This window comes from Staurois parvus, unplaced genomic scaffold (assembly GCF_062004578.1).
Source record: "Staurois parvus isolate SC_StPar_1 unplaced genomic scaffold, SC_StPar_1.0 ptg001519l, whole genome shotgun sequence".
Lineage (NCBI taxonomy): Eukaryota > Metazoa > Chordata > Amphibia > Anura > Ranidae > Staurois > Staurois parvus.
In genome coordinates this window covers 231,812-255,307 of record NW_028319315.1, presented here as the reverse complement: position 1 = coordinate 255,307, position 23,496 = coordinate 231,812, and the positions used below count along the sequence as shown (strand labels likewise).

At 48.5% G+C, this 23,496-nt stretch overlaps 1 protein-coding gene across 5 annotated transcripts in view; it reads right to left on the bottom strand.

Moving 5' to 3' along the window:
- Positions 1 to 23,496, bottom strand: part of PIK3R6 (phosphoinositide-3-kinase regulatory subunit 6) — a 134,471-nt gene that overhangs the window by 9,058 nt on the left and 101,917 nt on the right. For all 5 annotated transcript variants that reach the window (XM_089662675.1, XM_089662677.1, XM_089662674.1 and 2 more), the window contains 9 exons: positions 19,051 to 19,134; positions 14,210 to 14,615; positions 13,002 to 13,101; positions 9,135 to 9,248; positions 7,806 to 7,916; positions 7,534 to 7,624; positions 5,364 to 5,434; positions 2,850 to 2,940; positions 2,383 to 2,447 (listed from right to left, as the gene is read on the bottom strand). In XM_089662675.1, coding sequence (XP_089518801.1) covers positions 2,383 to 2,447; positions 2,850 to 2,940; positions 5,364 to 5,434; positions 7,534 to 7,624; positions 7,806 to 7,916; positions 9,135 to 9,248; positions 13,002 to 13,101; positions 14,210 to 14,615; positions 19,051 to 19,134 — 1,133 coding nt within the window. The remainder of the gene's footprint in view (positions 1 to 2,382; positions 2,448 to 2,849; positions 2,941 to 5,363; positions 5,435 to 7,533; positions 7,625 to 7,805; positions 7,917 to 9,134; positions 9,249 to 13,001; positions 13,102 to 14,209; positions 14,616 to 19,050; positions 19,135 to 23,496) is intronic.

Here is a 23,496-nt window from a genome sequence, read left to right as displayed (position 1 = left end):
TGATGGGACTGTCTGCTGGTGTGTCTCTCAAACTAGCCTACCTCCTGGTTTACTTCCAGACTGGTGTCGTCTAGTCTTGTATGGTCAGTGGTGGTGTCCGTTGCCGGTATTCGGACGGGGAAGCGGTAGTCTAACGGAAGTACCCAAGCGCAGACTGGGTCGGTTCCATTACAAGGTGATTTAATATAGTTTAGAAATCTTTTAGGGTCAGTTCACACTACAAAAATGCACTTCGGATGCATTCCGGATATGTTTTTCCTTACAGTTCACATCACATGCAGTTCCAATGCAGTTTTGATGCAATTTCCTATGTTCAGTACGGTTCTGTAAAATGCAGCATGTTCTACTTTTCTTTTCTGAACTGGAAACTGACTGCACTGGCGTGATCTAGGGCCATTGGAATACATGGAAAACACTCTGCATGCATTTGTGATGCAGAAAAGAAGCGCACTGAACTGCATCTAGTGTGAAATGGCCCTTAGGCTTTTTGTTTCATAGGTATCGAGTTCCCCATGAATGCAGGGGCATATAAATCAGGGGTCTCCAAACTGTAAAAACAAAGGGCCAGTTTACTGCCCTTCAAATTTTGTGGGGGCCAGATTATTTGGCCCCCGAATGTGGGCAGTGGGAGTAGAAAATGCCATAGACTTGTTGGTCAGTGAGGGTACAAAAATGATATATGACTTGGTAACAGTGGGAGGAATAGTGCCCCATCATTGGTATCAGTGGGAGGAATAGTGTCCCATCATTGGTATCAGTGGGAGGAATAGTGCCCCATCATTGGTGTCAGTGGGAGGAATAGTGCCCCATCATTGGTGTCAGTGGGAGGAATAGTGCCCCATCATTGGTGTCAGTGGGAGGAATAGTGCCCCATCATTGGTGTCAGTGGGAGGAATAGTGCCCCATCATTGGTGTCAGTGGGAGGAATAGTGCCCCATCATTGGTGTCAGTGGGAGAAATAGTGCCCCATCATTGGTGTCAGTGGGAGGAATGGTGCCCCATCATTGGTATCAGTGGGAGGAATAGTGCCCCATCATTGGTATCAGTGGGAGGAATAGTGACCCATCATTGGTTTCAGTGGGAGGAATAGTGCCCCATCGTTGGTGTCAGTGAGAGGAATAGTGCCCCATCGTTGGTATCAGTGGGAGGAATGATGCCCCATCGTTGGTGTCAGTGGAAGGAATAGTGCCCCATCATTGGTGTCAGTGGAAGGAATGGTGCCCCATCATTGGTATCAGTGGGAGGAATGGTGCCCCATCATTGGTGTCAGTGGGAGGAATGGTGCCCCATCATTGGTGTCAGTGGGAGGAATGGTGCCCCATCATTGGTATCAGTGGGAGGAATAGTGCCCCATCATTGGTATCAGTGGCAGGAATAGTGCCCCATCATTGGTGTCAGTGGGAGGAATAGTGCCCCATCATTGGTGTCAGTGAGAGGAATAGTGCCCCATCGTTGGTCTCAGTGGGAGGAATAGTGCCCCATCATTGGTATCAGTGGGAGGAATAGTGCCCCATCATTGGTGTCAGTGGGAGGAATAGTGCCCCATCGTTGGTATCAGTGGGAGGAATGGTGCCCCATCGTTGGTGTCAGTGGAAGGAATAGTGCCCCATCGTTGGTGTCAGTGGAAGGAATAGTGCCCCATCATTGGTGTCAGTGGGAGGAATAGTGCCCCATCATTGGTATCAGTGGGAGGAATAGTGCCCCATCATTGGTGTCAGTGGGAGGAATAGTGCCCCATCATTGGTGTCAGTGAGAGGAATAGTGCCCCATCATTGGTGTCAGTGGGAGGAATCGTGCCCCATCCTTGGTCTCAGTGGGAGGAATAGTGTCCCATCATTGGTATCAGTGGGAGGAATAGTGCCCCATCATTGGTATCAGTGGGAGGAATAGTGCCCCATCATTGGTGTCAGTGGGAGTCATAATGCCCAAAGGGCCAGGTAAAGGCATACAGAGGGCCACATCTGGTCCGCAAGTCGCAGTTCGGAGACCCCTGATCTAAATCCATTTATCATGCTGATTCTTCTAGAATCTCGGTGAGCTTTGTGTATTTCTTCCAGATCTGTGCAGCAATCTAATGTGAGACTTCCTGTCATAAAGACCGCTCACTGCTGCTCTCTCTCCTTGTGCAGGGGGACAGGTCTGGTCTCCCCCCCCTTGTAGTTTTCTGCAGGCAGCCTATAGTGGGTGGAGCCTGCTGGGCCCCTCCCACAGCTCTGCTCTTTGCACAGGCTGTGTCACTGCTACCTTTACAAGGTGATAAAACCCGTGTGACTGTTAAGGAATATATTTAATTGAACGTTTCTGTTCCCGGCGTTCAGCTACAAATCACCTACTTATTATAATAAAAAAAAGGATCCGCCCCTATCTTGGCGTCACACTTACCAAACCTGAACGTCCAGAGAAGGATTTCATTGGCTCATCAGTGCAGATGTTCAGACAAACCAAGTCTGCAAGAAAGAAGCGCTGTTAGCTTGTCTTGCTGTGTTGGGGTTCTGGGTTCAACTGCCCCCAGGCCTCACTACATGGAGTTTGTATGTCCCCAATCACTCAAATGAATTTACATTGAAGACTATCAGACGACATTTTGCATTGAAGTCTATCAGACTCAAGTTTACATTGAAGTCTATGGGACGCGATTTTGCATTGAAGTCACTAGGTGTTATTTTTGCATTGAAGTCACTGGGACTCGATTTTACATTGAAGTCTATGGGATCCAGTGAGAGTTTATATCACCTTTACCTGTCTCCCTGCCATGTGTCTGCATGACTTTGGTAGGAATTAGAGTGTCAGCTCCTGCAGGAACCGATGCAAATAGTCTATATGTGGTCCGGGTGTGGAAGTCATCTCACCTTCAGTGTCTTTATTGGGTATGGCTTTGATAACGGCTCCAGCACTTCTGAGCACCAAAGAGGCATCCCTCCCCCGGTTACTGGCTAAAGCCTGCAACAAAAAACGTTTTACGATCATCAATCCAAGAAACGCACATACACAGATCTGTCATCAAGTTTGACACAATGGTCCTGGCAAACCATCTCCTTGCTATGGGGACCCAACAGCCCTCTAGGGGCCCAGTTTATGGAGAAAACACACCCTGATGTCTTATCTTTTTTTGCAAGATTTGAAAAACATTTGTATTTTTCTTCCTTTCACAATATTTGTAATTTTGTTTGGCATGTCGTATAACTCACTTTATTCCCACAGGGTGACACCAAAAGCTGAAACATTTCCTGTTTCAGCTTTTTACGGCTTCTGGTGTCGCCTGCCTATTCATCAAAGTAGGAATATGTTGAGCTGATAGGCGGGGCTTCTGATCTTGCTGCCCTGTGATTGGATGCGCAATGCTGACACCATTAGGAGCCCCAATTGCTGCCTCCTGATCGTCAGTAGTTGACCACGAGCTGTTGGTGACAGCTCGGACACAGTTGTGGGAGGTGCTGGTAGAGCACGCCCCATAACAAGAAAGCAACACATATTTGCAGCAGCTGAGCATTTAGGCCCGACCACCCTCCTGCCGCATATACTGTATGTGTAACGTTGTCATAAATGACATTAAAGCGTTCCTAAACCCCGGACCCTGCATTCACTATATCCTCTCTCCCCGGACCCCGCATTCACTATATCCGCTCTCCCCGGACCCCGCATTCACTATATCTGGTCTCCCCGGACCCTGCATTCACTATATCCGCTCTCCCCGGACCCCGCATTCACTATATCTGGTCTCCCCGGACCCTGCATTCACTATATCCACTCTCCCCGGACCCCGCATTCACTATATCTGCTCTCCCCAGACCCCGCATTTACTATATCTGGTCTCCCCGGACCCCGCATTTACTATATCTGGTCTCCCCGGACCCCGCATTTACTATATCTGGTCTCCCCGGACCCTGCATTCACTATATCCGCTCTCCCCGGACCCCGCATTCACTATATCTGCTCTCCCCAGACCCCGCATTTACTATATCTGGTCTCCCCGGACCCCGCATTTACTATATCCGCTCTCCCCGGACCCTGCAATCACTATATCCGCTCTCCCCGGACCCCACATTCACTATATCCACTCTCCCCGGACCCCGCATTCACTATATCCGCTCTCCCTGGACCCTGCATTCACTATATCCGCTCTCCCAGGACCCTGCATTCACTATATCCGCTCTCCCCAGACCCTGCATTCACTATATCCGGTCTCCCCAGACCCTGCATTCACTATATCCGGTCTCCCCGGATCCCGTATTCACTATATCTGGTCTCCCCGGACCCCGCATTCACTATATCCGCTCTCCCTGGACCCCGCATTCACTATATCCGGTCTCCCTGGACCCCGCATTCACTGTATCCGCTCTCCCCGGACCCCGCATTCACTATATCTGCTCTCCCCGGACCCTGCATTCACTATATCCGCTCTCCCAGGACCCCGCATTCACTATATCCGCTCTCCCCGGACCCTGCATTCACTATATCTGCTCTCCCCGGACCCGGCATTCACTATATCCGCTCTCCCCGGACCCCGCATTCACTATATCTGCTCTCCCCGGACCCCGCATTCACTATATCCGATCTCCCGACATGGCAGTAATTAGGATCCAGAGGATTATTCCTCCGACAGGACAGACTTCTGACTCTACACTGGCATCTGTCAACCTTTTATCAGTTGCAGCACCCTTTAAAAGTAAATCCTCTAGTTTAAAATTTAAAAAAAGTAAATGCTACTTATCAATGGAAAAACTGAGCCTGAGATGATGAACACAACCATCTTGACGAAATTAACTTCACATCAGCAGTTCCCTCCCCCCGATAACATCAGAGGTCCTCCCTTCATATCAGAGCTGACAATCCCCCTTTATATCAGAGCCCCCCCATCACATTAGAGCCCCCCATCACATTGGAGACCCCCTTCACATCAGAAGCCCCCATCACATCAGAGATCGCCCCATCACATTGGAGCCCCCCTTCACATCAGAGGTGACGGCCCCCTTTCACATCAGGGATCCCACCATCACATCAGAGATCCCCCCCATCACATCAGAGATCCCCTTCATCACATCAGAGATCCCCCCATCACATCAGAGGTCCCCCCATCACATCAGATGTCCCCCATCACATCAGGGATCCCGCCATCACATTGGAGCCCCCGTTCACATCAGAGGGCCCCCCTTCACATTAGACATTCCCTATCACATCCCTTTTCATGGTGGAGGACCTCTCTTCACACCAGAAATCCCCCATCACATCAGAGGTCCCCCTTTACAATAGAGACCCTTCTTCACATCAGATCCTCCCTTTCACATCAGAGGTCCCCCTTTACAATAGAGACCCCTCTTCACATCAGAAATCCTACTATGAGATGTAGACTCTCTGTGGTTTACCTTTTTATAGTGAACCTGGATCCCAGCACCACGAAAATCCACCACCGTCTTCTTCCTGGTTATTGTGTTCACTAAATGAAGAAAACTTTTACTACAACGACAACTCGGACACATTGAAGGAGAAAAAAAAGAAATCAGCAAAGAATATTTTGTCAAAGAGATTCTGTGAGAACAGGAATGTGAGGGAACTCATTGTTGACTTCTTATGTCCACAAAGGAACTAAATCCATATTGTGTGCAACAAGGACCTGGCAAACCCAGATATTATCTTGCCGGGCTTTTTGTTCAGCGGTAAGGCAGTTTGGGCACCTCCAGCACAGAATGCATGTAATGGCAAGGGGCGGTGGAATGTACTGCAGGGTCCATTGATGCCGGCAGCTGGGGGATCTATGGTTCCTGGAGGGGATCTCTTTTTTGTGGAGAAGGTCTATTGATGCTGGGGAGGTCTACTGTTGATGGTGGAGGATCTATTGTTGCTGGGGGTCTTATGTTGCTATGGGGTCAGTTGTTGCTGAGTTGGATCTACTGTTGAAGGAGGGGGTCTATCATTGCTAGCTGTTGCAGAATCTATTGATGGTGGCCGTGGGGAGAGCTGTTGATGCTGCCGGGGGACTATTGGTGTTGGAAGGGTATTTTGTTGCAGGTGGTCCATTGTTGCTGGGGGGGGGGGGGTTCTATTGTTGTTGGCTGCAGGGGATCTATTTTACTGCTTTTCTTGTTATCATTAACAAATTCCATACAAATTGATACTTGGTTCTGTAGTCTCTAAAAGGGCGGTACTGGGAGGTGGGTAAGGGGTGGAATCAGGGGCGGACTGATTACTCATGGGGCCCCCGGGCAATAGGGGATCATGGGGCCCCTGTGTCCTTGCCCAAACTCAAAAAAGCCTATGAAAAAGGTACCAGGGGCATCTCATGGGGCCCCCTACTGACCCCGGGCCCTCAGGCAGTGCCCAAGTTTCCAAATGGTCAGTCCGCCCATGGGTGGAATGAAGGGAAGGTGTGGAACAGAGACGAGACGACTCGGAAAGGGATAGTTTCTGCACCTATTCTCTGAGAAAAAAAAAATTCTGTTGCCTTGTAAAAGCAGTGACATCATCATGGTGCTGTACATAGCCTGTGCACAACGCAGAGATGTGGGAGGGGCCCAGCAGGCTCCACCCACAACAGGCTGTGTGCAAAAAACTACAGGAGGGGGTGAAGACAAGACCAGTCACCCTGCACAAGGACAGAGAACAGAGCTGTGGGAGGGGTCCAGCAGGCTCCACCCACTACAGGCTGCCTGCAGAAAACTACAGGAGGAGGCGGAGACCAGACCAGTCGCCCTGTACAAAGACAGAGAACAGAGCTGTGGGAGGGGCCCAGCAGGCTCCACCCACTACAATCTGCCTGCAAAAAACTACAAGAGAGGGCAGAGACAAGACCAGTCACCCTGCACAAGGACAGAGAACAGAGCTGTGGGAGGGGTCCAGCAGGCTCCACCCACTACAGGCTGCCTGTAGAAAACTACAGGAGAGGGCGGAGACAAGACCGGTCACCCTGCACAAGGACAGAGAACAGCTGTGTGAGGGGCCCAGCAGGCTCCACCCACTACAGGCTGCCTGCAGAAAACTACAGGAGGAGGCGGAGACCAGACCAGTCACTCTTGCATTTAGGCAATATATTTTTACCCGGATTTTAGTGCCAGACAGCACTTTTATAAAGTCCCATTAAGGAGACCCTGTTGCCCCTTTCCTACCGAGCCCCAGCATCTCTTTAATAGGGTCTTGATGCTGGCGGCAGGAAGGGTCGGCCAATCATGTGACCACTGTGACTGGCTGCCACAGTGGTCACATGATCGGAAGCCCGTCCTGCCAGTTACTGCTGATTAGCAGAGACAGAGAACTGTCTTTGACAGCTTGGTGACTGCGCTTTCTGATACACAGACCTAGAACATGTATGCAGATCAGGGGTTCTGATATCACTAGCTGCGTCCAGGTCTATGTAAGTATGAAATCCAGAGGCAGCCAGGAAAATATCATTTTCAGGCGTTGGTTGGGAATGGAATCCTTCATATTTTGTCTACAACCTGTAGTTTCTGGTAGTTAAAAAACCAAACGAGGACAGGCAGATGCTTCAGTCTATGGCCGCTCTCTGTAACCAGCTTTGTCGCAGAGCGTGGCATCACTTACACTTAGTAAAGGCGCAGTCCTGGATCTCCACCTTCAGCTCCGTCAGGAAGACGTCCTCCACTGGCTCCAACGTCAGGTCTCTGAAGTGGATCTGAAAGAACATCGGATCTTAATGGAAACATAAAATCAGCTCCATGCACACATTAAATAGCTTACAATTTTATATCTCTTCCTCCTGTACCTCCAATATGATATAAATTATACCCCCCCCCCCCCAAAAAAAAAAAAATTACAAATATGGTGCAGAGCGTGACATGGTGTGATGTACTAACCTTCACGTTGTATATTTGAAAGTACACCGGCTGCAGCCCAAACCTCAGGTAGTACGAGGCGACGTCCAGGATGAAAGGATCCGATGCGGCGTCTCTGGTCGGACATACAGGCTGCAAAGAACATGTCTGGGATTATTGGGCAGTAAAAACACACCAAAGATGCACCTTACATGGGAATTGGACTAAAACGCACCCAGGGTGCATTTTTAGGTGCATTTTGTGGGTGACATGCCAAAAATCTGTTGGATGTTAAGGAGGGGGCACCCGGCGGCGTCCTTGGCAACCAGTGAATAGCACATCTTAACAATCAGCAGATATGTAATGAGTGCACCCACTCCCTCCTTCCTCTCCCCCCCCCATGGTGGTCACCAGTAGAGCGGGAGTTCCCTGGATATTCGTATGGCCACCCCACTCTCCTCCCCCCACCTTCTGGGATTCAATGCTCCTGGCTGTCCCACTCGCTGTCTTTCTGCCTCCTCCCCCATCTGATGGTAACATTGCTTCTGCACAAGAGGAGCTGGAGCATGCTGACCACCAAGGAAGTACTGGAGGAGGCATTATCACTGGTTGTGAAGGATGCTTTTGGGCTCCGGCTGTTGAATAGCCAGTTGTTAAGGAGCTGGCACCCAACGGTGGCTGTGTGGTGGGGGATCCGGCCTGCGGTGTCCTCCGGGGGGCTGTGTGGGGAGTTCGGGGGAGGGAGGAGTCTTTGCCTGGGAGAGGTGTGCACCAGGGGGCTCTGTCTGGACTCTGTACATGGGGGGGACTCTGGGGGTCCTGGGATATTTGACTGGGCTTCACTCTGTGGGGCAAAGGAGAGGAACCAGCTGAGGACACAGGGTGGGTGTGCATGGGGCAATGTGGGCTGGTGGGGACCCAGACACCAGGATGTGGTTTCTGGTCACCGTGGTAACCTGTCCACTCGGATCTGCCAAGCCCCAATCCTATACTTTGGGGACTTTTAGGTTGCTTTTAGTTCCTCTCTGACGTGCTGCAGAATTTATTGGTCCTGCCTAGGGCAGCCAATATTAGTTTCCATTTTCTAACCTGGGCTTCCAAAATGAGAATTGGAATCTGATTGCCGGTAATGGACACTGGTATGTGCACTAGGGCATGCCGCAATGGGGGAGATTTATTAAAACTGGAGCACTCAGAATCTGGTGGAGCTGTGTATAGTCACCAATCAGCTGCTAACTTCAGCTTGTTCAGTTAAGCTTTGACAATAAAACCTGGAAGCTGATTGGTTTCTATGCAGAGCTGCACCAGATTTTGCACCATGTATTTGTAGTAAATAACCCCCAATTAGTTTGCTGTTCCCAGTCTACTAACCATCATCGCCAGCTTGGAGATCCTGTTGCAGAGAGTGTTGATGTTACGGTCATACCACGGGTCCACCTGACCCAAGTACCTGCTCAGTTCATGCATCTCACTCGGTGATTCCTCCTGAAATGAAGAGCAGACCATCTTTCTGTAAGAAAGGGGCATCGTCATTGCAATGTCATTTAGCAATTGGCACAGCAATTTTGCATTCGATGTGTAGAAAGAACAGAATAGGCAACAATGATGTGCAAACAGGGAGAAGCTAAAGGGAAATAGTCCATTCACTCCGTTTTTGGGATATCTCGGTACCCATTAACAGCAATTATATATTTTTATTGTGTAGAATATGTAATGGTTTAAATGCTGATCAAAAGGAACCCTTCTGTTAGCTACTCCTGTGGTGGGTGGGGGCCGCCAACTATTGGACAGCTTTGGTTTATAAGGCGGAGGTCCAGACGAGACCAGAAGAAGCTCTCCACCCCTTAGTGGCCAGAGGACTTTTTGCCAAGGCTATATGGGCTCATCGACTGGTCGTACCTACGGTTTCCCCGTGACCCCCCGGGCAGTTTGGTTCCGATGGGATTTGTTGCTCCCATAGCTTTGGTAATGTATTACGTCTATGCTGTGACGCAGTCAAATGAGGTGTCTATTTCATGCTGCAATGCTCACACTCTTATTGGTGTGTTATTATACAAATTGTGATGACTATCAGATATATCCTCCGGTGTGTCGTGTGATAATAAAAGTGGAGGTTCTGACAGTGCAAGAACATCGAAGTTGGATTCTGTTATTTCTTGGAGTGCCGAGTGAATGCTATGATGTGCCAGGGCAGGTGTTCATTTGGTGGATGGTCTTTCACATGCGTAGAATATATAATGGTTTAAATGCTGATTAAAAGGTACCTGCATGACTACATGTTGATTGTATGCGTGTATATGACTTGCTTTTAGTTATTGCACCCAGCATCTCTATTACAGCACAGTGGCTAAATGGTTAGCACTTCTGCCTGGCAGTACTAGGGTCGTTGGTTTGAATCCCAACCACGGCACCACCTGCCTGGAGTTTGCATGTTTTCCCTGTGCCTTCGTGGGTTTCCTCCCACACTCCAAAGACATGCTGGTAAGGTGAATTGGCTCCTGTCTAAATTGGCCCTAGTATGTGTATGAATGTGAGTTAGGGACCTTAGATTGTACGCCCCTGGGACTGATGTGAATGTACAATATATATGTAAAGCGCTGCGTACACTGATGGCGCTATATACAGTTGTGTTCAAAATAATAGCAGTGTGTTGAAAAAAGCGAATAAAGCTCAAAATCCTTCTAATAGCTTTTATTTCCATCCACACAAATGCATTGGGAACACGACACATTCTATTCCAAATCAAAACATGAAGAACAATATATCAAATTTGTGTTGTTCCTCTAAAAAAAATGGAAGAAAAGTGAATATTAAAATGAAAAAAAATCGCAGTGTTTGTATTCTTCTTTACAAACTCAAACATTCACTATATAAACTGAAAAATGCTGCGTCACAACATAGAATTAATACATTACCAAAGCTATGGGAGCAACAAATCCCATCGGAACCAAACTGCCCGGGGGGTCCCGGGGAAGCCGTAGGTACGACCAGTCGATGAGCCCATATAGCCTTGGCAAAAATCCCAGTGTCAGGGATGGAGAGGGGCCTTTTAAACCAAAGCTGTCCAATAGTTGGCGGCGCCACACCCACCACAGGAGTAGCTAACAGAAGGGTTCCGCGAGGATAACAGAGTCACATTCAACCACAATATTCATTATCTGAAAAGTCACACTTTTGCTTCTTATCTACCCCAAAACGTCTTCTCATCTACCCCAGACTTAAGTATTTCTAACTTAGACGTCTTTAACCTCTTGCCGACCGCGCATAGCCGAATGACGGCTTCACCGCGGCCGGCCAGTTCTGGGTGGACGTCATATAACGTCCTCCCAGAACGCGCTCTCCTGCGCGCCCCAGGGGGCGCGCACCCGGCGATCTTTGTGATCGCTGTGTCCTACAGACACAGCTGATCACATGATGTGGTAAAAGGCCAATCACAGCGGCCTTTTACCACGTGATCAGCGGTGTCCAATTACACACTGATCACAGGGAAATGCAAGTGCCGGCTCTCGGCTGCACTTTCCTCACGCTGTCAGATCGTGAGGAAAGTACTGCCGAGAACCGGCAGTTGTCAGAGCGGGGATCAGCACCAATCATCAGGGCACTGATGATCAGTGCCCTGATGATCGGTGCCCAGCAGTGACACCTGCAAGTTCCGCCTAGCAGTGCGCCCACTAGCTCCGCCTACCCGTGCCCAGCAGTGCCCCCGCCTGTGCCCAGCAGTGCCCCCACCTGTGCCCAGCAGTGCACCCACCTGTGCCACTCTGCAGTGCCACCTACCTGTGCCCAGAAGTGCCACCTACATGTGCACAGCAGTGCCACCCACCTGTGCCCACCAGTGCCACCCACCTGTGCCCACCCACCAGTGCTGCCCACCAGTGCCACCCACCAGTGCAGCCCAGCAGTGCTGCCAGTCAGTGCCACCAGTCAGTGCCCAGGGGTTGTGCCAGTCAGTGCCGCCAGTCAGTGCCCAGCAGTGATGCCAGTCAGTGCCGTCTATCAGTACCCATCATCAGTGTCGCCTATCAGTGCCGCCTATCAGTGCTGCATATCAGTGCCGCCTATCCGTGACCCCTAATTAGTGCTGTCTATCAGTGCCGCCTATCCGTGCCACCTCATTAGTACTGCCTATCAGTGCCCTTTAGTGCTGCCTATCAGTGCCCATCAGTGCCGCCTATCAGTGCCCATCAGTGCTGCCTCATCAACGCACATCAGTGAAGGAGAAAAAATACCTGTTTGAAAAATTTTATAAAAGAAACAAATAAACTTTTGTTTTTTTTCAAATTTTTTGCACTTTTTTTATTTATAGCGCAAAAAGTAAAGCGCCCAGTGGCGATTAAATACCACCAAAAGAAAGCTCTATTTGTGAGAAAAAAATGATCAAAATTTCATATGGGTATAATGTTGCATGACCGCGCAATTGTCAATCAAAGTGCAGCAGCGCTGAAAGCTGAAAATTGGCCTGGTAAAGAAGGGGGTATAAGTGCCCGGTAGGCAAGGGGTTAAACAGGTTTTTATCTCCTAATGTGAGGTTCATAAACACGTTTCATTCCATAAACAAGTTTTTATCTTGCTCTCAGCAGAATATCTTGTGACTTTGTTCCTTTGACCTAGAGACATGACACATCAGTCACCTCTCATGCCCCTGATATTTGGGCAACAACGCTTTATTATAAAATGACCCAAGAAACAAAGGGTCCAAGGCAGGGGTGGGCTGACAACTCATGGGGCCCCCGGGCAAAAGGAAAAAATGGGGCCCCTGTGTCCTCTCCCCCACTCAAACCACACCCAAAAAAGCCTATGAAAGGTACCAGGGGCATCTCATGGGGCCCCCTACTGACCCCGGGCCCTTGCGCAGTGCCCAAGTGACTAAATGGTCATTACGCCCCTGGTCCAAGGCCAACACATTTCATAGGCATTACATTACCTTTAGCTTCTTCTTAGTCATTTTAGATGATGGGACCCCCTTATGTAGTTGTTAACAATTTTTGAGGCTTGTTATATGATGTACAAACAGGGCTGGGACAAGGGGTGGGCGGGAAGGGCAGCTGCCCTGAGGGCAAAGGTTTACTGTAGGGATGGAGGCGCCTTCCTTCTGTTACAAGGCTGATAGGAAAAGCGATTGCGGCAGGGATTTTGATAAGCGAGTGACTGCTAAGTGACCTTGTCCCGGCACTGTGTACAAAGTATGGTAATTAATAGGAAATGGACTTAGTAAAGGTACAAACAGGGCGATCTTACCATATCAGACAGGGAATCGGACTGTTCTCCATGGACGGGGATACAATAGAACTGAAGATTGGCCTTCAGGGTCCTGTGGGGCCTCCTGGCTTCTCTCTTCCTAAAGAGTAAAAAAAAGAATGAAGATCCTGTTAACCCAATCAAGATTACTGCGATGTGAGAACATTTTTTTTAGGCAACTATTACCCCCCCCCCCCCATTCCAAAGCTCTACTGTACTCTACTCATCTGATTGCAGATTTTTTTCTTAACATTTTATTAAGCCTTTATGCATTAGCAATGCTTGGACACAGAAAAGGGGGGGGGGTGTAAGCCCCCAAAAGCTTATCCTAAAAATCCCAAATCCCAAAAATGATCACCAGAATGCAACTGTGTTGCATTCTGGTACAAAACTGTCTCACGGTGCATTACCATTTCTGAGCACAAGATGGCAACAAATACAAAAAGTTAAAAGAAGTCTTAAAGCAGAGTTCCATCTGAAAAAAAAAAAGTCAGCAACTCCAAAAACTATCTGCTGATGTATAAAATACAGCCACTTACCTGACTAAATACTTTTTTGCCCCACTGTATGTAAAGCGCGGCGTAAATTGACGGCGCTATATAAGTACCGGAAATAAATAAATGAATATTGCTTTCTTTCCTCATATGAATATTGTGGGTCTGGTGTTGCTCAGTCACGCACCCAGGGGCTGACTGACCATTTGGAAACTGGGGCACTGCCCGAGGGCCCGGGGTCAGTAGGAGGCCCCATGAGATGCCCCTGATACCTTTTTTGAGTTTGGGCAAGGACACAGGGGCCCCATGGTCCCCTATTGCCCGGGGGCCCCATGAGTTGTCAGTCCACCCCTGCACACACCTAACCTACAGATGCATGGAAGCTAACCGACATGACTTCTCCCTCTCCTCTGCTTCCCATGATGCTCTGGTGTGTAGAGATGCAGTCATTGCTGCTCCCAGTTTGGGCCTCTCAGCTCTGGTTGGCTCTTCAGGCACTTTTAGGTTTGATCAGGGGTGGACTGGCCATTTGGAAACTCGGGCACTGCCCGAGGGCCCTGGGTCAGTAGGGGGCCCCATGAGATGCCCCTGGTACCTTTATCATATGCTTTTTTGGGTGTGCTTTGATTGTGGGCGAGGACACAGGGGCCCCATGATCCTCTATTGCCCGGGGGCCCCATGAGTTGTCAGTCCGCACCTGGGTTTGATTGATACCTGAAGGAGTAGTAAGCTTTGGCCAGTCTGCCCAGAGCCCTGTCGTCCCCCAGAACGATGACCCGAGCGGTGGGCAGCCTGTCAGGACCAGAGGGGACCTCAGTGCTCTGCCCCGACAGCCTTTGTAGTGTCCCCGTTCGGCTTCCCTTGGGCGCCTTGGTGAGGTTCTGGAGAAGGATGGTGGGGTCCAGGTCTTTCTTCTTGATGCATGGCTTCCTTTGCAGCTTGGTCGGTTCCTTCTCCTCTGATACCGGCAAGTCCCTCTCAATCCCGCTGTCGTTGGACCACACGGAAATACGGTTCTGCTCGCTGCCTTCCGAGTCCATCGCCAGTTCTGGCATCTTGAACGACTCGATCTCAGCGTCCATGACTTGCGTCTCACGGGTGAATAGCATGAGCTCTTTCCCTGAAGATAGATAAACGGATGAAGATATCAGAGTTTAGAAACATTTAAAAAAAAGCACATACATCGTAGCCATCACACTGCGGATCTGTAATATCTGCGTGTAAACCCCCCCCCACTATGAGGGAAAGGAGTAGTGCTCATAATGGGCACAGCAGGTGTACAGACCCGGGAACTCAGCACAGGGATGGTGGGAACCCCTCATAATGGGCACAGCAGGTGTACAGACCCGGGAACTCAGCACAGGGATGGTGGGAACCCCTCATAATGGGCACAGCGGGTGTACAGACCCCGGAACTCAGCACAAGGATGGTGGGAACCCCTCATAATGGGCATAGCAGGTGTACAGACCCGGGAACTCAGCACAGGGATGGTGGGAACCCCTCATAATGGGCACAGCAGGTGTACAGACCCGGGAACTCAACACAGGGATGGTGGGAACCCCTCATAATGGGCATAGCAAGTGTATAGACCTGGGAATTAAGCACAGGGATGGTGGGAACCCCTCATAATGGGCATAGCAGGTGTATAGACCTGGGAACTTAGCACATGGATAGTGGAAACTCCTAATAATGGACACAGCAGATGTACAGACCAGGGAACTGAGCACAGGGATGTTGGGAACCTTTCATAATGGGCACAGCGGGTGTAAAGACCTGGGAACTCTGCACAGGGATGGTGGGAACCCCTCATAATGGGCACAGCAGGTGTACATACCTGGGAACTCAGCACCGGGATGGTGGGAACCCCTCATAATGGGCACAGCGGGTGTACAGACCCGGGAACTCAGCACAGGGATGGTGGGAACCCCTCATAATGGGCATATCAGGTGTACAGACCTGGGAACTCAGCACAGGGATGGTGGGAACCCCTCATAATGGGCACAGCAGGTGTACTGACCTGGGAACTCAGCACAGGGATGGTGGAAACCCCTCACAATGGACACAGCGGGTGTACAGACACAGGAATTCTGCACAGGGATGGTGGGAACCCCTCATAATGAGCACAGCGGGTGTACAGACCCGGGAACTCAGCACAGGTGTATGGATCGGTACTCCCATGTGAATGAGGATTGAAAAAATGACGAGTGGTTGACCAACAGCATATTGCACCCCATCCCCAATAAAATGATACATAAGAAAGTAGTGATGGGATTTTAGAGGTGGGTAACGATGGACCAACTAATTTTTAAAAGTTTTTTTTACCAATTTATTGCAATAGTTACATTAAATCCAGGAAGGTACATATCCCGCCATGTGCGGGGAGGAAATATTCATCAAAAACTTTTACACCTGGAGACACGTTGGATATATAAAATGCGACTTGTTATCCCGGCCTGAACGAATTTTCGAGCTTTACACCATTTCTATAATAATTACCCCGCACTGCAGTACTGCCCCACGTGTGTCAGCCATACAGCGCGGTTCATGTGATCTCATACCTGTACATTCCTGCTGGTTATTGGTGAATAAAAAATGGATGTTGTATAATTGTGGTTATGAGCTGCTTGGTAATAAATTATGACGATCCCCCAGCTTGCGTGTTAACTAATAGATTTACCATGTTTTAAGTATTCTCTATGTATTTTTTTCCTAGGTCCTGAATAGGTGTCCTGAGGTGTGATTGTACGGACCCCCAGGATGCAGTCTCTCAGTTTGAGGACTGCGCCATTTTGTGCACTGCTAGCGGATTGGAGCCTATTGATTCTCTGCTTGGTACCATCATGTGGGGATTTTATCAGCTTTAAGGTACAACAGAGCCTGTTGTGACCTTATTTTTCCACTAGATGACGCGTTATATTTTGTTTGATTTTTCCTAGGTGCTTTGCTGGTTGGTGGCTTTGTTTCAATCTTGGTCACTGCAATTTCACCGTGGGATTTGTTGTGATCCTATTTAGCCACTAGATGGCAGGTTATAGTCTGTTTTGATTTTGTTTATGTGTTGTGTTGGTCTTCCGACCATTGGCGGCGCTGTTGCTGTCGATGTCCCTGCAGTTCTGCAGCCAGTGTGGGATTCCGCGCATACGCCATGATGTCACACGTCGGCCAGCTGGAAGGTATATAAGAGCTGATTAGATTGGGGATGGTCTTTTGGCCACATAAATGATTTCTTAACACTGAGACTGTGTGTGATATTTACACTTCTATGGACCATATTTGTGGGAAGACCGATGCTGGTTGTTTTGCTGAGTTAGTGTTTACTAATGTGACCCTCAAGACTTTTTTTTATAATCCTTGTGAGCAATCCTTTTTTGGCTTAAAGGAAACTTTTTTCTTTTAACTCGGGGAAATAAACTAAAAGGAAACTTTGTTTCCTTTAGCTCCGGAGAAAGTGTCAGCTAATTCTGTGAGCTATAGCGAATAAAAAAAAAGCAGCTAATTACATTTAAAAACCGACACTGACCTATAGTCCTACTCCTCGACCTCTCCCCGGCTTTCGACACGGTTGACCACCCCCTCCTCCTCAAAAAACTACACTCTCTTGGCCCCAGAGACTCCGCTCTCTCCTGGCTCTCCTCCTATCTATCCCAATGCTCCTTCAATGTTACCTATAACGCTGCCACCTCCCCCTCTCTGTTGGGGTCCCTCAAGGTTCTGTCCTCGGGCCCCTTCTCTTCTCCATCTACACCTCCTCCCTTGGCCAACTGATACACTCCCACGGCTTCAACTACCACCTCTACGCTGATGACACGCACATCTACCTCTCTACCCCTTGCCCCACCCCTGCAGTCTCCGCCCGAATCACCTGCCTACTGAACGACATATCGGATTGGATGTCACTCCACTTCCTCAAACTAAACCTTTCCAAAACCTAGTTTTCCCCCCAGCCTGCGCCCCCCCCCCCCGACTTCTCCATCACGTCCAACAATGCCACCATCAGCCCACCCCGCAGGCCAGAGTACTTGGTGTCATCCTAGACTCCAATCTGTCTTTCCAGCCCCAGGTCCAATCACTGACAAATTCATGCAGACTCCACCTCCGCAACATCTCCAGAATCTGCACGTTCCTAACCGCAGAAACCACTAAACAGCTCATCCACTCCCTCATCATATCACGCCTCGACTACTGCAACTCCCTCCTCACTGGCCTGCCTCACCGCAGACTATCCCCGCTTCAGTCTATCCTGAATACTGCGGCCAGACTCATCCACCTTACTAACCGCTCCGTATCCGCCACCCCCCTCTGCCAATCCCTCCACTGGCTTCCGATTGCGCAACGGATCAAATTCAAAATGCTGACATTGACTTAGCTGTTCATAACACTGCCCCAAACTACATCACCGACCTGATATCCAAGTACCACCCAACACCCACTGTCCGCTCCTCACAAGACCTCCTACTCTCTAGCTCCCTGGTCTCCTCCTCCCATGCCCATCTCCAGGACTTCTCCAGGGCTTCCCCCATCCTCTGGAACTCCCTACCCCAATCCATCAGACTATCACCTACCCTCCTCTCCTTCAGGCGCACCCTGAAGACCCATCTCTTCAGGGAAGCCTACCCCACCCCCTGCTAACTTGCCAACCTCCTCCACTCTTCCTACCACCCCATCCCCCACAGCTATCTCCTCCTGTGCCACCATCCCCTACCTACCCTCCTCTCCTTTAGACGCACCCTGAAAACCCACCTCTTCAGGGAAGCCTACCCCGCCCTCAGCTAATTGCCGATCTCCTCCACTCTTCCTACCACTCCATCCCCCACAGCTATTTCCTCCTGTACCACCATCCCCTCCATCCTAGATTGTAAGCTCCAAGGAGCAGGGCCCTCGATCCCCTCGTGTATCACATTGTATTGTTACTGTACTGTCTCGTGTATTGTCTCCCATTGTAGTGTAAAGCACTGAGCAAACCGTTGGCGCTATATAAATACTGTATAATAATAAAATAGTGACAGCCAGTCACAGTGCTCCTCTCTTGCCTTTCGCCACCCCCCCCCCCCCCCTCACATCTGCAGTACACACAGTCCCCTGTATCGGCTACATTTTTCCTATCGGCATTTGCTATTTTCGGCCAATATGTTTCGGTGGCCAAAATTTCGGTGCATCCCTAGTATAACTATGTTGGATTGATTAGTGTCTTTGATATATTTGTGGACTGTACTGTGGATAGTCTGTCTCTTCCCCTGAGGAAGCCCAGGTTGGGCGAAACATGTAAGTTGGTAAAAAAAACGTTTAAAAATGAGTCGGTCCGTCGTTACACACCTCTAAAACCCCATCACTACTTTCTTTTGTACCGCGTGAATGAGGCCTAAATATGTTCTGCGGGAGCCAAAAATACAAACTTTCCTCATCACTGGTGTTTGCGATGCATGGAAAGCGCAAAGTTTAGGAATGGATAAGTGTGTAAAGTTTGCACTGAAAGCTGCGGGAGCGTCGTCAACCGTATGCAGAACATTTCCAGAGATGAATAGAGTTCAGAAAGTGGGGTAGAAAATAACAATTACACAGTTGATCGTCCTCCGTCCAAAGGTGGACACTAATATTCAGGCTGGGGAGGGGGATTCTTTGAAGCTTGAATTCTGGAGCGTCTGGAAAAGAAAAGAGAAGGAACGCGTCAGTGCTGACCAATGATGTATCAGAGAGTGGAGGACAATGAGCCATATTTAATGTGGTCCTAGAGTCAGGTACAGGGGCGGACTGACAACTCATGAGGCCCCCGGGCAATAGGGGATCATGGGGCCCCTATGTCCTTGCCCAAACTCAAAAAAGCCTATGAAAAAGGTACCAGGGTCATGTCATGGGGCCCCCTACTGACCCCGGGCCCTCGGGCAGTGCCCGAGTTTCCAAATGGTCAGTCCGCCCCTGGTATATTTTATCCAATTTAGGTGCAGCATGCTTGGTGTCATTATAATGCTTCCCAGTATTTATTACCTCTCACAGATATCACTCCCCTGACAATGCTTCATCTGTTTTTCTCTCCAGAAAGATGGAGCCATCTTTGTTCTGGCATCATCCAGTGTCAATATATATTTCCTGGGCTGAGATGCGGACTCAGAGATGACACAGGCTTACAAATCCTGGTGCCTTGGCTGTGTTCACAAATGTCTGACACAGATCTGCCTCCTGCTGTAGCTGACTGCACAGCATCACTGATCTAATTAGAGTGGACCTTTAGCCCGGGTTCACATCAATGCGGTGCGGTATATCGCATGTGATTCGCACAGGAACCGCACCGCATTCCTGTGCAAATCACATGCAATTTGTGTGTGATGCGATTGGAGTCGTACATTCTGTATGGCTCTAATCGCACCGCACCTGCACCAAAAACATGCAGGACCCTTTTTTTGGTCTGCACTAGAATTGCATGGGTATTCACCCCTATGCGATCCGATTCTGCATTTTGCGGACCGCTTTCGGGGTGTTAACTTAACATACACACCCGCAGCGGTTCACATGAATGGGGTGCGATTCTGATGTGGTGTGAACCAGGGCTTATTCAGGTCCAGGGGCGGACTGAGCACTCGGGCACTGCCCGAGGGCCCAGGGTCAGTAGAGATGCCCCTAGTACCTTTTTATTGGCTTTTTCATAATTTTTTGGGTGTGGGCGAGGACACAGCAGCCCCATGATCCCCTATTGCCCGGGAGCCCCATGAGTTGTCAGGCCACCCCTGGGCAGGTCATACATGGGTCGAATTCTGAAAAAAATTTCTTTCGAAAATCGGAAATGTGCATTTTATGATCTGATGATGCCACCATTGAATTCAAAATTCGACCAGTCAAGCCTTCAATTTCACCTCCTGTTGCTACAGAAAATAATTTTTGTGGCTGGGAATCTTCTTTTCTCTCCAGGTCACAGCTCATGCTCATTTATTTTTCGATTATATTTCCTGCACAGTTCTCCCATCATTGACTCAAAATTCGTTCATTTAAAAAAAAAAAAAATTTCCAAAATCCAAATTTTCCAAATCACTTAAATTCGATGGCCGCACAAAAATCAGCCAGTATTGGTGCAAAATTCGAACAAAAATTCCTAGTTACGATTTTTGAAAGAAAATTATTTCGAGAAATCGACCAATGTATGGCATGCATTACCTTGTGATCCACTACAAAGTTGCAATGTTGCAGTCTGATCACTCTGGGGGGGAGGGGAGACTGAAGAAATGCTTCCTCCTGCCCAGGGGCGGACTGACCATTTAGGCACTCGGGCACTGCCCGAGGGCCCGGGGTCAATAGGGGGCCCCATGAGATGCCCCTGGTACCTTTCATAGGCTTTTTTGGGTGTGGTTTGAGTGTGGGCGAGGACACAGGGGCCCCATGATTTCCTGTTGCCCGGGGGCTTCATGAGTTGTCAGTCCGCCCCTGCTCCTGCCTGAAGCTTACTGATGACATCATCTCAGTCTAGACCAGTGGTTCTCAACCTTCCTAATGCCGCAACCCTTTAACACCTTTTTTATGTTGTGGTGACCCCCAATCATAAAATTATTTACCCAGTAATTATAATTCATGAAGTGTCGTTTTTACCTCCAATACTGCTGCTTTCAACACAGTAGCTGCTTTCAACACTGTAGCTGCTTTCTACACTGTAGCTGCTTTCAACACAGTAGCTGCTTTTAACAGAGTAGCTGCTTTCAACACTGTAGCTGCTTTCAACACTGTAGCTGCTTTCTACACAGTAGCTGCTTTCTACACAGTAGCTGCTTTCAACACTGTAGCTGCTTTCAACACAGTAGCTGCTTTCAACACAGTAGCTGCTTTCTACACTGTAGCTGCTTTCAACACAGTAGCTGCTTTCAACACTGTAGCTGCTTTCTACACAGTAGCTGCTCTTTACACATCGGAAATATGTGTTTTCCGATGGTCTTAGACGACCCCTGTGAAAAGGTCGTTCGACCCCCAAAGGGGTCGCGACCCACAGGTTGAGAACCACTGGTCTAGACAAAGTCACTGGATTGGGGATCAGAGTCTGTGTTTTTAATGAGAAAAGGTTGAGGTTTTCTGAAAAATGAACCCGTCTCTGTATATTGTGGCAGATCAGGAATCTACTCAGGCTGACTTGTAAAGTTACTGACAGGTCCACTTTACTTCGATCACTAACCCTAGGTTCACATCTGTGCGGGTGGTGGTGCCGCTGCGGATCCGCGCGAAAATCCGTGCCACCCGCACAGAATATTGCGGACCCGCGGGCGGGTGCCATTAGTTCTAATGGCACGCCGCCCTCACTGGAAAACGCAACTGTACAGGGAACCTCGGCTGCGTTTTCCAAAGAAGTGCAGGGACTTCTTTTCCTGCGTGTCAGGGGGCACAGGAGTCCATTCAAATGAATGGGCTCTCGTGCCCGTGCAAAACGCGGGCTGCATAGATTTGTAATGTACAGCGCTGAGCGAACTTTTGGCGCTTTATAAATACTGTATAATAATGTGAAGTGGGGGTCATGGTGTGCAGTCAGCTGCAGGAACCAGATTCTAACATTGTAATATTGTATATTGCCCTTTGTCTTCTCATAGGAGACCTGCAGTACACCGGCAGACCTACAAACTGTGATAAGACTCTCTTGGCATCAGCAGTGTTCAGCTATTACCATTTCCACACATTGACCACTTCCTGAAAACTGCCAGCATCTCCTTCCTTCTCTCAGTACCGGGTGAGCTGCGCTTGATTTCAGTTGCAGAACAATTTCCTCGATGTTTCAAAACAATCTGCAATTACTTCATCCCTACTGGGGTGACTTCCCTGTTCATCTCTAGAAATCATTCAGTTAGAGCTCCATGTACGCGGGGAAAACTCTTCTGAACGATGGAAACTGACTGCTGGAAAACGTAGGTTAAAAAACGTCAGTTTAGCCGCGTTTATGTGCGTTTGCGTTTAGAAGCGTTTTAAAAAGATAAAATGTAAATAATACGAACACCCCCAAAATAAACAATAACCTCAACAGAAAAGATAAAAAAAAAAAAATCGCATTTTCCCTAATCAAAGATGGCCGCACACCTACTTCCGGTCTAGCGTAATTGCGTCATACGTCATGTGTCCCGACGCGTTTCGTCACTTCCTGGACTTTGTCATCAAAGGGATCCCTTTTTTTTTTTTTTTTCACTGCTAGAACACTTTGTGTTGGAGTATGCATGACACATAGTGCACAAATAAATCTTTGTAATAAGATAATACACTATTTGCGATTTATATATTTCTTTGAGGTTTTTTCTACTGGATCATCGTATTTGAAATTTCATGCAAAATATCACAAGGAAAAGCGATTGAAGTGGAGAAAAAGTGATTTGGACTTGTTGTATATAAAAAAGACATTTTTTGGACACTAAGTTTTATTTTATTTTATTTATTTCATTTCATTTAATTTTTGTTGTTTATAGATGTGTATCTGGGGTAATTAGCATTGCACATTTAGGTTTGGATATCTTTATAGATTTATTTAAGAATGGGAATATAGGGGAAATGAAAAGAACATTTTGTTGTTTTTAAAAGATAACCTCAGGAGACCTTCCCAAATGCCCAGAATGCACTGAGAAACAGTAAAAAATTTACTATTTCAGACATTTTGAGAGGAATAGAGAAAGTAGAAGCAGAGAGAGCAGTATGTGTGGAGATGACCTGACTTTTCTGGTTGTATTCACTATGGATCCCATCATGAGTATAATGCGGCGCGTTCTACCATTTTTTTCCTTCACGCCAAACCTGGAACTGACTGCGCTGGTGTACCGGGTCCATTTGAATACATGAAAAACGCTTTGCATGCATTTCTGATGATAAAAAAAAGGCTCCGGACAGCATCTGGATATGGAACAGTTAAAAAACGCTTCTAAACGCAAACGCTTATAAACGCGTTTACAAGCGTTTACAAGCGTTTACACGCATTTGGTTTTTGAAATGCTGGTGAAATCTACTCCTGAACACAAGTTTGGTGCGTTAAAAAAAACGACTGTAAACTCAACTGACTG